Genomic DNA, 15,366 nt, shown 5'->3' on the forward strand with positions numbered 1-15,366 from the left:
GGTTTTTACGATATATGTCCCTCTTATAGAACAAGTGGTCGTGACGCCAGTTGGAGTTAAGCAATGAGGACATGGAGTCCTCTTTTTGTATAGTGGTGTTGATACCCAGATGTAGGAATGCCAGAGTGGTGTAGGTGGGCCTACAGTGTCCCTTAAGGTGTTGTATGCACGTGTTACTGTGCTCCTACCTGGATATCCTTGGATCCCAGGCGTGGTTGTCCATTGCAGTGCAAGAGGGGTACTTAACTTGGATGATGAAGGAATAATCGAGTCCAGCCTTTGTGTATAATTCCAATACAGCTTTACTTAAGTAAATAGTAATCCAAACAGTATACAGACTTGGTCAGCAGCTTTGGAATGAACTCCTGGCAGGCAAACACTCTCAGCTCTGCTACATCTGAACTCCCTCAGCAATGCTATGTTGGCTGGCTCAAATAGGAACTTTTTCTTTAGCTTTCGGTTGTAGGATGCAACTTAGCTTTCTGTAGTCTGACTCTCACTGTAATCCTAGGAAAAAAAAAATCCTGTCTTCAAGCTTCCTTAGCTTGGCTTTTTAGGTAATGCAAGCCCAGGAGGGGACATGCAACTATGTACAGTCGTGGCCAAAAGTTTTATGACTGACACAAATATTCGTTTTCACAAAGTTTGCTGCTAAACTGCTTTTAGATCTTTGTTTCAGTTGTTACTGTGATGTAGTGAAATATAATTACACGCACTTCATACGTTTTAAAGGCTTTTATCGACAATTACATGAGATTTATGCAAAGAGTCAGTATTTGCACTGTTGGCCCTTCTTTTTCAGGACCTCTGCAATTCAACTGGGCATGCTCTCAATCAACTTCTGGACCAATTCCTGACTTTCATGATCACTTCTCGGAGTTTGTCAGAATTACTGGGTTTTTGTTTGTCCACCCGCCTCTTGAGGATTGACCACAAGTTCTCAATGGGATTAAGATCTGGGGAGTTTCCAGGCCATGGACCCAAAATGTCAACGTTTTGGTCCCCGAGCCACTTAGTTATCACTTTTGCCTTATGGCACGGTTCTCCATCGTGCTGGAAAATGCATTGTTCTTCACCAAACTGTTGTTGTATTGTTGGAAGAAGTTGCTGTTGGAGGGTGTTTTGGTACCATTCTTTATTCATGGCTGTGTTTTTGGCCAAAATTGTGAGTGAGCCCACTCCCTTGGATGAGAAGCAACCCCACACATGAATGGTCTCAGGATGCTTTACCGTTGGCATGAGACAGGACTGATGGTAGCGCTCACCTTTTTTTCTCCGGACAAGCCTTTTTCCTGATGCCCCAAACAATCGGAAAGAGGCTTCATCAGAGAATATGACTTTGCCCCAGTCCTTAGCAGGCCATTCACCATATTTTCTGCAGAAGATCAATCTGTCCCTGATGTTTTTTTTGAGAAAAGTGGCTTCTTTGCTGCCCTTCTTGACACCAGGCCATCTTCCAAAAGTCTTCGACTCACTGTGCGTGCAGATGCGCTCACACCTGCCTGCTGCCATTCCTGAGCAAGCTCTGCACTGGTGGCACTCCGATCCCGCAGCTGAATCCTCTTTAGGAGACGATCCTGGCGCTTGCTGGACTTTCTTGGATGCCCTGAAGCCTTCTTAACAAGAATTGAACCTCTTTCCTTGAAGTTCTTGATGATCTTATAAACTGTTGATTGAGGTGCAATCTTAGTAGCCACAATATCCTTGCCTGTGAAGCCATTTTTATGCAACGCAATGATGACTGCACGCGTTTCTTTGCAGGTCACCATGGTTAACAATGATTTCAAGCATCACCCTCCTTTTAACAGGTCAAGTCTGCCATTTTAACCCAATCAGCCTGACATAATGATCTCCAGCCTTTTGCTCGTCAACATTCTCACCTGAGTTAACAAGACGATTACTGAAATGATCTCAGAAGGTCCTTTAATGACAGGAATGAAATGCAGTGGAAAGTTTTTTGGGGGATTAAGTTAATTTTCATGGCAAAGAAGGACTATGCAATTCACCTGATCACTCTTCATAACATTCTGGAGTATATGCAAATTGGTATTATAAAAACTTAAGCAGCAACTTTTCCAATTTCCAATATTTATGTAATTCTCAAAACTTTTGGCCACGACTGTAGAAGCCCACAGGCAGAGCATGTCCAAACAGGACAAGTCCTGCTTTCTTCCCCAGCAGGGGATAAGCTGGACACATAACCTCTCCCCCTGAGGGGTAGGCTGGAACTCTTGAGTGGCCCATGGGCATTGGCCTACTGGGAAATTTCCTTGTAGTGTCTATGAAATCAGGAAATCAGATCAGCTACCAAGGACACCTAGGTTTAATTCTTAAAACAGCAGCCACCTACTGTACTCAGTAGCTTTAGGGTCAATTCACACTGTATTTGCTTTATATGTGAGAAGTATACATTGTAAGGATCTCCCGATGTATGCCACTGCATAAAAAAGAGTGCTGTACCATATACTTTCTTATGGAATTTCCCTGTATGGAATAGAGCAGAAGAGAAACAGGATATTTCCAAAATTCTAACAATAACTGCTCCGTCTAATAGGCCTTTAACTTGCCATTTTTCTGCACAGATCTTATTTGCTTTGTTTGCTATGAGATATATTATATATTTTGTCTTACAGGGAAACCGCTTCCACCCACTCCAGTTGACAACAGGGTAAGTCTACAAATATGTTGGCCCATGTTCTGTAATAACTCATCAAGACATAGGTGGATTCTACTCTTCTGGGGGAAACAAAGTAACGGAATGTTTTTTTTTTTTTTGCGGTCAACATCAGTATTAAACATAGAAAAACATACTCCTTTATGTGTCCCGATGTAGCCAAGCAATCGCTTGCTCGTTAGTGGAGGAGAAAGCTGCTATTACATGTAGCGATCTCCTCCACAGTTTAGGGAGGAGCGATCACTAATGCCATTACCCATCCCCATACAGAATCATTGTTTGCTGGCAGCAGAGTGCTGTTTAGAGCAAACGATAATTTAGGTGACCGCGCAAGAGATTCTATTGCCCATTCATCAGGTAATCAGCGGCACCTTTACACAGGCAGATTATCTCTAACGACCGCTGGTACAAACGATCATTAGCAATAATCTGCCTGAACATCGGCCAGTTTAAAGGACCTTTTAATATCCACCTCTATCGTATTGTCATGACAATTAAAATATACCGTATATAGAAATACGGTATATTTTACATTTTACAGAAGATCAAGTAATTTCTTCACAATGCTGTGTCTGACTGTAAGGCAACAAGATGCAGAAGCTCCCCCCCTCCTTCCACAACTGCTCTGTCTGCAGCAGGAGACAAAGAATGCAAAGCATGGCCCCTTAGTTAAGCCCCACTTTCTGCAAGATCCCTACAGGATTTTTTGGGCAGGACCATGCAGACAGCCATACAATTTGATAAAGGGGCACATTTATCGCCTTATTATTTGTTTATACAGTTATCATTTCTAGGTTTAGTGTTCCTTTAACAGTCACCTGTAGTATCAGGCCATGGCCCATCATCTTCTCATCTTCTCATTTTTTCTATTTCAATCCAGAAGAGCTTTTTAGATCAAGGTTGGGCAGTGGCGCTATATGATTACGCAACAGCAAATTCCCAAGAGCTGGCACTCTGTAGAGGGGAAGAATATCTCCCACTGGACACCTCAGAACTTCATTGGTGGAAAGTGCAGGATAAAAATGGGTAGGTGATTCGCGATAAACATCCCTACACTTGTTCCTAGGATTTTCTAAACTAACATTTAGCACCAGGTCATTTACTAGTGAAAGTTTTTCTCCACTGATTAACCCTTCAATTGGAGTTGAAAAAAAAAGTTGAAAAAGCGACATGAATACCATGATCGCCATCTACTTACAACAATGTGCAACATCATGAAATCTATCTAGGTTGAGTTGTCCAGTTTGCGATTTCCAATGGACGCAACTCTTGAGAATGATCTTTGTTGATGACCATATATGGTGTAAGGAGAACTAGATTGTGTGGTTGCCAACCTGAATTGTAATTTTTTCTGGACAACTTATCCATAAATCACAGACGGCAAATATCTTTTTTGGACTCAATAGAAAACTGTAATAAATAATAAAGATCGTAAGTGATAAATCTATAGCTTCGAATACTGATGTCAACACATAAATAATGATCATTACCATCACAAAAATCTGTACAAGCTCCTCCAGCTTAAAAAAAGTCATGGACACGTCATTGTTTTTTTTTTTTTTTTGTACAGATCACTGAAAACGTGTCCTATTTGTACAGACTGCCCAGAAATTTATAGACAGTTGGTGCCCCTTGCAGATTTTGGGTCTGATTTACAACTATGCATCCAAACCTTAGTACTAGAACTTTATAAGTTAAAGGGCCTCAGTCACTAGATTTATACCTATGACACTGTCTGACCTGTTACATGAGCGCTTGGCAGCTGAAGGCATCTGTGTTGGTCCCATGTTCATATGTGCCTGCATTGCTGAGAAAAATGATGTTTTAATATATGCAAATGAGTCTCTAGGAGCAACGGGGGTGTTGCTGTTACACATTAGTGCTTATCTCTCTGCAGCTGTCACACCCTCTGCAGGCCCAGGCAGTGAAAACATCATCACCCTGGCCCTGTCAAACATCATCACCCTGGCCCTGTGCAGAGGGAACAGCATTTGCAGAGAGCGCAGAGCCTCTAGGTGTAATGGCAATGCCCCCATTGCTCTTGGAGGCTCATTTGCATATATTAAAACATAATTTTTCTCAGCAATGCAGGTACATTTGAACATGGGACCAACACAGGTATAAATCTGCTGACAGATGCCCTTTACACAGGCCGACTGAACAGGAAATTACCATGAACTAACCTTCCCAATAATTGCCTTGTGAGCGGAGGTGAGAGCTGCATTTGCATACACCATCATCCCCACTATATGTGAAGGAGCCATCACTACTGCGATCTCTCATCCCCACACAGATTCATTGTTGCTGTGCTGCAGAGAGCTGTGTACTCAGAACTATCTGCTACCCAGAAATTATGCTTCCATCCAATAAAAAAAAGGTCATTCATCAGGTGATCGGCGCCACCTTTACCCAAGGCAATTATGGGGAAGGAGCCTTCCTAGGAGTCTATGTTCAACTCATTAAAAAAATCTTAAAACACAACTTGGGATTTCAAGGGGTTTTCTTAGACAATAGGGGCATATTGCTAGGGTATGCCCCCCTTGTCTGATAGGTGCGGGTCCCATCTACACTGAGAACGGAGGTCTGAAAGTTGTGGAGGACACAATGCGCATGCGCAGCCGCCCCCCATTTATTTATATGGGACCGCCTAAAATAGCCGAGTGCTGGCTGTGCGCTCCCATTCAGTACTATGGGGAGAGCGCTTGGTGGCAGCCGGACCCGGGTCCTCCTACCGCTCGGTGTAGGATATGCAGGACCTCTGAGACTCGCACCAATGTGACAATGGGGGCATATCCTAGCAATATAGCTCTATGCTGACAAGGAACAAGAAATCCAAAACAGCTGTCTACACACGGGTGTCTCTTCCTCTTGTTTGACTCTGGTTTGGCTATAATCACTCGTCATGTTTCAAGTCTTTTTAATGGGTCAGACACTAACTCACAGGAGAGCTACCGCCAATAGGTGGCACTAGAGAGACAGATTTTCCTTCTGGAGGACAGCTAATTTGCACACGCTATAAGTTCAAAACTGGAAGAGAATAAGAGGGTTAATTACGGGGGAGGGGGGGAGAGCTGCACCTGGGCCCATCCACCACATTAGAAGACACTAGTATTAGAAATGGCACATGGTAGGTGGGGGCCATGTTACAGATTTTGCTTTGGAGCTCAAGCGAACAAAACATTTAGATGTATATTTGACTGTACTGTATTTAATTACTGTATGGCAAGGTAATTGATTTACACAGAACAATTTTTTGAATTGTGTAATTATAGTAACTGTGATGAAAATAAGACATATTCTAATGTTCATTTTATTTCAGACATGTTGGTTATGCCCCAAGCAACTTTCTGGCAAGGCAGAGTGAAGACAGCCTGCTAACCTATGAGTAAGTGCACCTTGAACCTCATAAAGATGTTAGGCCAGGCCCTTACCGGTAGTTTTCTGTTCGTCTGATCCATCAGAATAGCAAAAAAAAAAAAAAAAAAATCATTATTTTTGAGCATCAGTTATGCTTATTTTGTATCCGTTTTAGCCATCTCCATCTGAGATACAGTACTTTTTAAGGGGGGAAAATAATGGATCTTAGATGGAAATGGCTAAGGGTACTTTCACACTAGCGTTTTTCTTTTTCGGTATTGAGTTCCGTCCTAGGGGCTCACAACCAGAAAAAAAGTGATCAGTTTTATCCTAATGCATTCTGAATGGAGAGCAATTCATTCAGTATGCATCAGGATGTCTTCAGTTCAGTCACTGTACGGATTTTGGACGAAGAAAATACTGCAGCATGCTGCGGTATTTTCTCCGTCCAAAATGCCGGAACACTTGCCGGAATGCCGGATCTGGCATTATTTTCCATTGAAATGCATTAAGTGTTCCAAAAAAAAAACAGACCCGGTTTTGCTGTCTGCGCATGCGCAGACCTTTAAAAACGTGAAAAAGATAAATACCAGATCATTTTTTTCCGGATAACAACTGGAGAGACGGATTCGGTATTGCAATACATTTGTGAGACGGATCCGCGTCTGGATCCGTCTACAAATGGTATCCGTTTGCAAACAGATTGCTGGACCCCGCTGAACTGCCTGCCGGAATACAGCGACGCAAGTGTGAAAGTACCCTAAGGCTGTATTCACACGTCCGCAATGTGTTTTGCGGATACACGGAGACACGGATCCGCAAAACACGGAAAGCGGCAATGTGCTTTCCGCATTTTGCGGACCGCACATTGCCGACATAATAGAATATGCCTGTTCTTGTCCGCAATTGCGGACAAGAATAGGACATGTTCTATTTTTTTGCGGAAACGGAAGCACGGATGCGGAAGTGCGGATCCGCAAATGTGGATGCGGACAGCACATTCCATCCCCATAGAGAATGAATGGGTCCGCACCCTTTCCGCAAAATTGCGGAAAGGATGCGGACCCATTTTGCGGACGTGTGAATGGAGCCTTAAATGGATGCAGATGTTCAAAATAAAGGATCCTTTTTTTTAATTTTTATTCTGATTGATCACAAGAATGAAAAATGAAACGATGATGTGAACCTAGCCTTACAATCACAGTATTGAATTTGTAGTCGTTGGATTTTTATCATGCCCACTGCCAGGCAGCGAGTTATATCCATCTCCTCATTGAAATAAAATACATTATTGGGCAAGCAGAGCGTGCATGTCCATGGGAGGGTGTGGAGAGATAGCATTTGGTGGAATGCTCAGTATAAGGCTACATGCACACGACCGTATGTGTTTTGCGGTTTGCAAATTGCGGATCCTCCAAAAAAAAACGTATGCCATCCGTTTTTTTTTTTTGCGGATCCATTGTAACAATGCCTAAAACGGACAAGAATAGGACATGTTCTATTTTTTTTTTTGCGGGGCTACGGAACGGACATACTGAAATGAACGGGTCCACATCCTATCCGCAAAAAACTAAATGGCCGCGGAAACAAAATACGTTCGTGTGCATGTAGCCTAATACTCCATCATCCTCCATAAACACATGTAATGTCCTACGCTCGGTTATTTGTAACTGGGCTATCATTTCCGCCTGTATGGATGTGCAATAGTTCTGCTTGCCTAAAGAAGAAAATGAATGTATTTGCCATATGGTTGGCAGCAAGAATATATGGAGGTACATGTAGCTTATCTTCACTTGCCAAATGTCAAAATGTAACATTTCTGATGATGTATTATTTGGACTACTTTTCTATATAAGATCCTCTGTATGTATCAAAGATTCATTCTACAATTATTTCCGCTTTTTCACACCAATAATTGGATCAACTAATAAGAAAGGACGGTGGTTCACTGCCGCTCCTTTCAGTTCCTGTAACCTTTTTCTACATAACTGAAACTTTCTGTTGATAAATGAGGAACATACATTAAAAGTCATTCCTGAATCATAGCTTAAAGGGATTGTCCAGTTAGGATATTTAAAAAAGAGTTTTCCAATTAAGGCAGTCAGTGGGGTTTCTTTTATTAACCTCAATCATTTTCGGAGATTCTTTCAGTGCATCTAAAATTCAAAAAATGAAAACCATCATTTAGTGTCTGCAGCTCCTATGCATCTCTGTGTAGTCCGACCCCACAGCCCTACTTCCTTCCACTGTTACTTATGCACTTGGTAGGTTAACATGTATATTTGATGTCTTTAGGTGGTACAACAGGAACATTAGCAGAAACCAGGCGGAAAAGCTTCTCATTGATAAGGTTGGTATCTATACCTGAATTGTCTAAAGATAAATGTGAATTTAGGGGGGAGCTGTTCTCCACAAGGTCCTTATTCCCTAGAGCAGAGCTTCTCAATATTTAGGGTACGACCACACGGCGCCGTCTTGAGACGTTCGGGGCTTGGCCGTGTTTCGGTCAAGTACCACGTGACCAATTGGGCCACAGCTGCCTCTTACTTAACTAATGAAGACCACACTGTATAGCCAGTGTGCATTGTTAATGGACAAATGGCACGTTCAATACTGCGCTGCCATGCAGACAGGCTATACAGTGCAGTCTTCATTAATTAAAGGGGTTATCCCACTTCGCTTTTTCATACTTACCTGCTGCCAGCACACCGTTCACTTCCTGGATTCTGGCTGGGGGTGAGCTTCATCATTGAAGTCTTTTCCCGGCCAGGCCGCGCTGGACTGAATGCACATGCCGCCGTGCATGCGCCATGGTGACTTATTCCTGGACAGTATAGTACAGGGTCGGCGTGCGCGTTCGCGGCTCTGTACTATTCTAGCCAGGAAGAAGTCACCATCGCGCATGCAGCGTGCGCGTTCAGGACAGCGAGCGGTCCGGCCGGGAGAAAAGAAGGAGTCTTCTGCGCAAGCGCGGCCACCGGGATGCCGGAGAAGAGTGGTGGCCGTAACCAGGGCAGACCGAAAGACAACAATGAGGTAAGTGGGGATGAATTTTCTCCTAAAAGGTGAGAATTGGTTAATCAAATATATTTACAAAAATTATCACTGTCAAATCATTAACAGCTGAGGCCTAATTGGCCATGTGGTACTCAACCGCAACACGGCCACGCACCAAACTGCTCACGACCACGCAGTGTGGTCGTACCCTAATAAGCCAAGTAACCCCTACTCAAATTACATCCAAGAACTTCGATGCTATGATCATACACTGTTTTAGACACAAAGGTCATTTCGCACACCTTAATCCTTTAAGAAGTTATCAAGGATTTTTTTTTTATTCCCCCCCACTCAGCAATGCCTCTGAAGAGACCTATACCTACCCGCTCGCCGCTACTCCATTTCAGCTCCGTGGCTCTTTGGCTGTCTTCACTGGACTTCCAGTCTGCTCCTGTCAACTTCTGCACAGATGGGGTCAATCATGCGGCTGCAGCCAATTACTAACCTCTGTCGTCACATTTCCCCAAGTGGCATGTCACTGCTGAGTCACCACTATCCTCTTATAAAAGGCTATTCACACTGTATTTGCAGTGTGCCTTCTGTTATAGGAACCGAAAAACTAAAATAACGGCAGTGACAGATCTGTCACATGATGGACGCCTATCGCGCCAACAGGCCACATTGACTATCATTACATGTTTCAGGCGTCTATCATGGTGCTAGTTAGTTTACCAGCATTCTTTGCTATTTATTTTTCTTTCAAAATCTGCAATGGGGGCTCCTAGGGGAGCCTCTAATGCAAATGTGAACCTAGTCTTAAAGGGGTTGTCTCACTTTAGCAAGTGGCATTTATTATGTAGAGAAAGTTAGTATAAGGCACTTACTAATGTATTGTGATTGTCCATATTGCTTCCTTTGCTGGCTGGATTCATTTTTCCATCACATTATACACTGCTCGTTTCCATGATTACGCCCACCCTGCAATCCATCAGGGGTGGAAAAAATGCCAGCCTCTATGGTGGCCGGGACTGTTCGGGCTCACATAGGCTGGTGTTTTTTTCTATAGTGTGCAAGCACGGCCACCGCTGATGGATTGCAGGGTGGTCATAACCATGGAAACGAGCAGTGTATAATGTAATGGAAAAATTAATCCAGACAGCAAAGGAGGCAATATGGACCATCACAATACATTAGTAATGATTATTTATCCTAAATTACAAATCAAACTCTGCTACATCTTTTCATCTGAAGCTGATAGGGCAAATCCCATTGCAAGCTAACGGGAAGTGAAATTATTTGGCCTCCTTTATGCTTGTCATTTTATATGCAAATTTAGATTTTCTTTGGTGTTCAATCAGATCTTTTGTAGAAGTATTTGGCACAGTCTGAGTGATACATCCGGGGAATAATTGCTAATCTGACTAGAGATGCATTTTAACGGCGGTATTTTTAGCATGCATTTTAATGGGAATAATGTATCTTTATTGTAGGGACAGTTATCCGCCCATAGAGTCTAGTACTGGAGATATAAGTGGGATTTGTATTAATATGCAGACATTTTTCTCATTGTGGCTTTTTTTGTTTTATCCAAACAGGGCAAAGAAGGGGCTTTCATGGTTCGGGATTCAAGAGAGCCAGGGAAGTACAATGTATCCATCTTCACCAAATCCTTAGGGTAATTGCTAAGCTTATAAAACTCGAACCTGAGAAAAGGTTCGGCTGGTGTCACACATAGGTTTTCTTCTGGTATTTGCAGTTTCCAGTTTTTGAATTTTTTTAAGTTTTTTGTTTTTTTGCTGGAATCTTTTGCTGCGCTTTTTAGGCAATTTTACCCTTGAGGTGCGTTTTTTGGGTTAAAGCAGGCTCTGGGTCTGGCGTTTTTTGCCCTTATTGCTTAGCATTTTTCTCCCATAGACCTCAATTGGGCTTTTTTCTTCAAACGCATGTGCAATGTATGTTGGTGTTATGGTGTGTTTGAATAGCGTTTTTTAACAATGCTTTTTCCCACCTACAGCTCTATAGAGGAGGTGACATTACAGGGGGTACAATACATACTATCCTATTTTAAAAAAAAAATGGATACAAAAAACACCATAAAAAATGTTAGGCCTCGTGCAGAGGACCGTATGTATTTCACGGTCTGCATAAAACGGATCCGCAAAAAATACAGATGATCTCCGTGTGCATTCCGTATTTTGCGGAACAGAACAGCTGGCCGCTAATAGAAAAGTACTATCCTTGTCCGTAATGCGGACAATAATAGGACATGTTCAATTTTTTTTTTTTGCGGAACAGAAATACAGACATACGGAAATGAAATGCACATGGAGTAACTTCAATTTTTTTGCAGACCCATTGAAAGGAATGGTTCCGCATACGGTCCGCAAAAAAACGGACACGGAAAGAAAATACATTCGTGTGCATGATCCCTTTTTTTAAAAAAACACATGATATGGGCAAAATTGCCTCAAAAAAGCATAAATAAAACACTCTAAAAATGTTGCTCAAGTCAGGCATGTTTTAGGCTTTTTTTTGCTCCCAAAAAAATCAGGACCAAAATAGTGTATAAAAGACGCCATAAGAGTGGTTTCATAGTATATATTTTTTTCAAAAACACATAATTTTTTCGTTGCCGTTATTTGGGACCATAAAATGCCATGGCAGGATGTTAGATGTTGGCCAATAGGAAAGTATAAAATTCAGTACACACACTGCATTTTTTAAGATTTTCTGCCCTTTTTTTGGTCCCTTGGTATTATTTTTTTTTTTAATCTCCGTATGCTATGGGTGTAGTGGGTTTTTTCAAACATTTTCCCATAAATGTCTCTTTAGGTAAAAAAGTATGAAAAACAAGGAAATATGACTAAAATGCCTCCACAAATATTACAGTTATTTGGCTGCTTTCATGCAAAAACAGTGCCACACCTGTCCACAGATTGTGTTTGGTATTACAGTTCAGCCTCTTTCACTCCGTTGAAGCTGTGCTGCAATACCAACTATATTTCTAAACCCTGTCAGACACTTTAATATTTACCATTCCAGTAAGGAGCTTTATCATCTATTCATTAGTATTTATATTTGAGTCTCTCTCTTTCTCTCTCTTTCTCTCTCTCTCCCTCTTTCTCTCTTCTCTCTCTAATCTCTCTCTCTCTATCTATCTCTATCTCTCTCTCTTCCTTTGAGGCTTACCAGCTGTTGCAAAACTGCAACATCCAACATACCCCAGGACATGCATGGCATGCTGCAAGTTTTAGTTTTGGAACATCTGCAGAGTTACTAGTTGTTGTTTTTATTTTTTTTCTGAAACAGCAATCTTGTTTAGGGGGTATGTCTGGTATTGTAGTTCATTCCCTTTTATGTCGGTCTTATACTGTGATTTTACACACAGGGATGGAATTCACACAGTAAAGCATTATCATATTCGGCAAACAAGTGATAAACCTCCACGATATTACTTGGCTGAGAAGATTGTGTTTTCCAACATCCCCCAGCTCATTCATTACCACCAACACAATAGTGGCGGTAAGTATCATATGGAAAAGACTGAGAAAAAAAGTCCCTAGTAGTTGATACCTTTTAATGGCTAACTGAAAAAATAACAAAAAACAAGCTTTTAAGTCTTTTCATCAGGCATTGTATTAAGAAAATATTCACATAGTCACATAGTGTCTTATACCATACCCGATGAAGAGACTTAAATGGACACTAAGCCATGAAAAAAAAAAGTAAAACATAACCTTCCCAGGAAAGTTTGTCTGTAGTACTTTCTTCACGGACATCTGCAAACTGCTGCAGAAAGCAGAAAACTCAATGAAATGTGTCTTTTCTCCCCGCCTCTCCATCTTTGGCTGGAGATGGACTTTGTGGGCATTTTTTTATTATTGCATTGTACTGCTTTTGAGCTAAAAATCATATTTTCAATTGGTCTTTATTAAAAATGTTAAGCCCCTTTCTCTGTACAGCCTTAAGATTCTCTAGTAGCAGGCTCTGTATTTTTACCTTGTTCTATCAGGCAGCTCAGCTGATGGCTCCTTATCTCTGATCTCTGACCTCCTAAACACTCAATATAGCTCAGTTCTTATCTTATTGGTAAGAATGTGGCTTAAATAAGTGTTTTTGAGCTTTTAGTAATTTAGAGATAAGAGTTATTAGATTACCGACACAAAGTAAAAGTAAGGCTAGCTCCACATCTGCATATTTCATTTCGGCAAGCTGTTTCGTTTCATCAGAGAACAGATTGCTGGAATTAACCGGACCCAGCACTGCCAGATCAGAATATCCACTGCCCCCTTAAAGTATAATGGGGTCTGGCAGACATTCCATTCGCATCAAGCTGACAAGCAGAGAACGCACCAGACACAAACCGTTGCATGCTGCTGTTTGTGTCTGGACAATCCTCCACTTGCCTGCCGGAAAAGACTACCGGAACACTGCTACCACGGATGTGAAGGTATCCTTAAACTGCAATACACACAACCAAACAACCACTTAACCCTTTGTGACAGAATGGCTGAATATTTTTTTAATAAAGACCAATTGAAAATGATTTTTAGCCCAAAATTAGTAAAATGCAATCATAAAAACAGCCACCGAATGTGTACATAGCCTTTAATGCTACATTCACATTAAGAGACATTCACAGAACTGTGAATGAGGTGGAAGCTGCAAACTTCAACAGCTTCTTACAAAATCTCCCCTGTATGTGTGGACAGTACCACACCACTGACATTACACAAAGTGCAACGTAGCTTTCCCAAGTGAGTGAATGTCAAGTTTGCCTACATATCCAGGAGGGATTTCTCACTGTCTGTATAGACAAATTTGACATTCATCAGTGCTGGAGACACTGCAAGTAACCCAGCTTTTTCAGGACCTTAAAAGGCAAATCAGCTTGGTTATGGCACTATTTAGGAGTGAGGAGGGGGATGTATCTTGGTAGATTTAGTATTCTGTAGTCTATTACAGCTCCAAATTATTTTAACTCAGCTTTCCCAGGACTCTAAAAGGCAAAACTGCCTAGCTATCTCACTATTTGGGAGTAAGGAGAATGATTTAGCAGTCCCTATTAGAGTTCCATATAATTTATTTTACTCACATATATAGTGGCAACATATTCTGCATTATCATCATTAACCCCTTAGTGACCACACCTTTTTACGGCGGTCACTAAGGGGCCTTAGGCTGGGCCACCGCCTTTTCATGGTTGCCCGGTCTAAGCTCTGCACAGGTCAGAGTGGCGCTCTAGGCTGTTTAACACCTTACATGCCACGGGCAATGGCGTCCACCGCATGTAATTGGTGACAGCGGGAGCGGACACCCTTTGTCTCCCATCAGCATCTCGCAAATGAGATTGCGGGGTGCCGATGTGTATATAGGCAGGCTGGGACCTGGTGTAGACCCCAAGCCTGCCTTGAGTGTTCTCCAGCAGCCTGCTGGTCAATGTCAGTCAGGGGCGTAGCTAGAAATGACTGGGCCCCATAGCAAAAAAAATTATGGGCCCCCCTCCCGGATCTCCCACCCCCACATACCTCTCAGACCTCCCACCCCTTCCAGAGCTCCCACCCAAACACCCCTCCAGTACCTCCCACCCCAGCATCCCCACACTCCTCCAAGACCTCCCACACCCATCCTAAATCTCCCACCGCCAGTCCCCAGATATAATGGTCCAGACATCAAGTGTCCTGCTCCCCCCCACAATTTAATGGTTTAGACCTTGGAGATCCTGCGGCTCCCCCCTCAATAAATTGGTCTAGACCTCCAGGGTCCTGCTTCCCCCTAAAAATAATGGTCTAGACCTTCAGGGTCCTACTCCCCCCACTCCCAAGATATAATGGTCCAGTGTCATGTTCCCCCCTATATAATGGTCCAGACCATACCTCCAGGTCCTGCTCCCCCCTTCTCCTTAAATGTACTGGTCCAGACCTCCAGGGTCCTGCTCCCCCCTCCTCCCTAGATATAATGGTCCAGGACTCCAGAGTAAATTTTACCAGTCCCAGAGTCAGCCAGCCCTCACCTCACCTCACAGCCACTTGAACGTCTGCGCTCCCACACTCCAGCAGTGCTGCCAGGCCCAGCAGCTTCGCTGTACGCTCCGCCTCTTCCACTTCCGGCCAGTAGGACTGCCGCCCCGACTGGGAGCGGGAACACTCCCTCTCCTCACTGCAGGTACGCCTCTCTGCCTCCAGCCGCCCCCTATAGCACTGGCCACAGCCTACAGGCCCTGCAGATAGCGCCTTCTCTGTCTGTCCTGGAGGGGCCTGCAACCCCTGTAGCTATACCACATGAATTAAAAAAATTATAATAATCCTCAGCAGGCAGCCCGGGCCCCCAGTGGCGTA

The 15,366-nt window shown here is 42.9% G+C and overlaps 1 protein-coding gene across 2 annotated transcripts in view; it reads left to right on the forward strand.

The window, feature by feature from the left end:
• ITK (IL2 inducible T cell kinase) overlaps positions 1-15,366 on the forward strand; it is a 119,720-nt gene that overhangs the window by 43,450 nt on the left and 60,904 nt on the right. The window contains exons 5-10 of one of the 2 annotated variants that reach the window (XM_044277911.1): positions 2,634-2,668; positions 3,555-3,700; positions 5,994-6,059; positions 8,327-8,381; positions 10,624-10,703; positions 12,417-12,550. In XM_044277911.1, the coding sequence (XP_044133846.1) occupies positions 2,634-2,668; positions 3,555-3,700; positions 5,994-6,059; positions 8,327-8,381; positions 10,624-10,703; positions 12,417-12,550 (516 nt within the window). The remainder of the gene's footprint in view (positions 1-2,633; positions 2,669-3,554; positions 3,701-5,993; positions 6,060-8,326; positions 8,382-10,623; positions 10,704-12,416; positions 12,551-15,366) is intronic. The other variant, XM_044277912.1, reaches the window with a different exon arrangement.

Source organism: Bufo gargarizans, chromosome 2 (genome assembly GCF_014858855.1).
Source record: "Bufo gargarizans isolate SCDJY-AF-19 chromosome 2, ASM1485885v1, whole genome shotgun sequence".
NCBI lineage: Eukaryota > Metazoa > Chordata > Amphibia > Anura > Bufonidae > Bufo > Bufo gargarizans.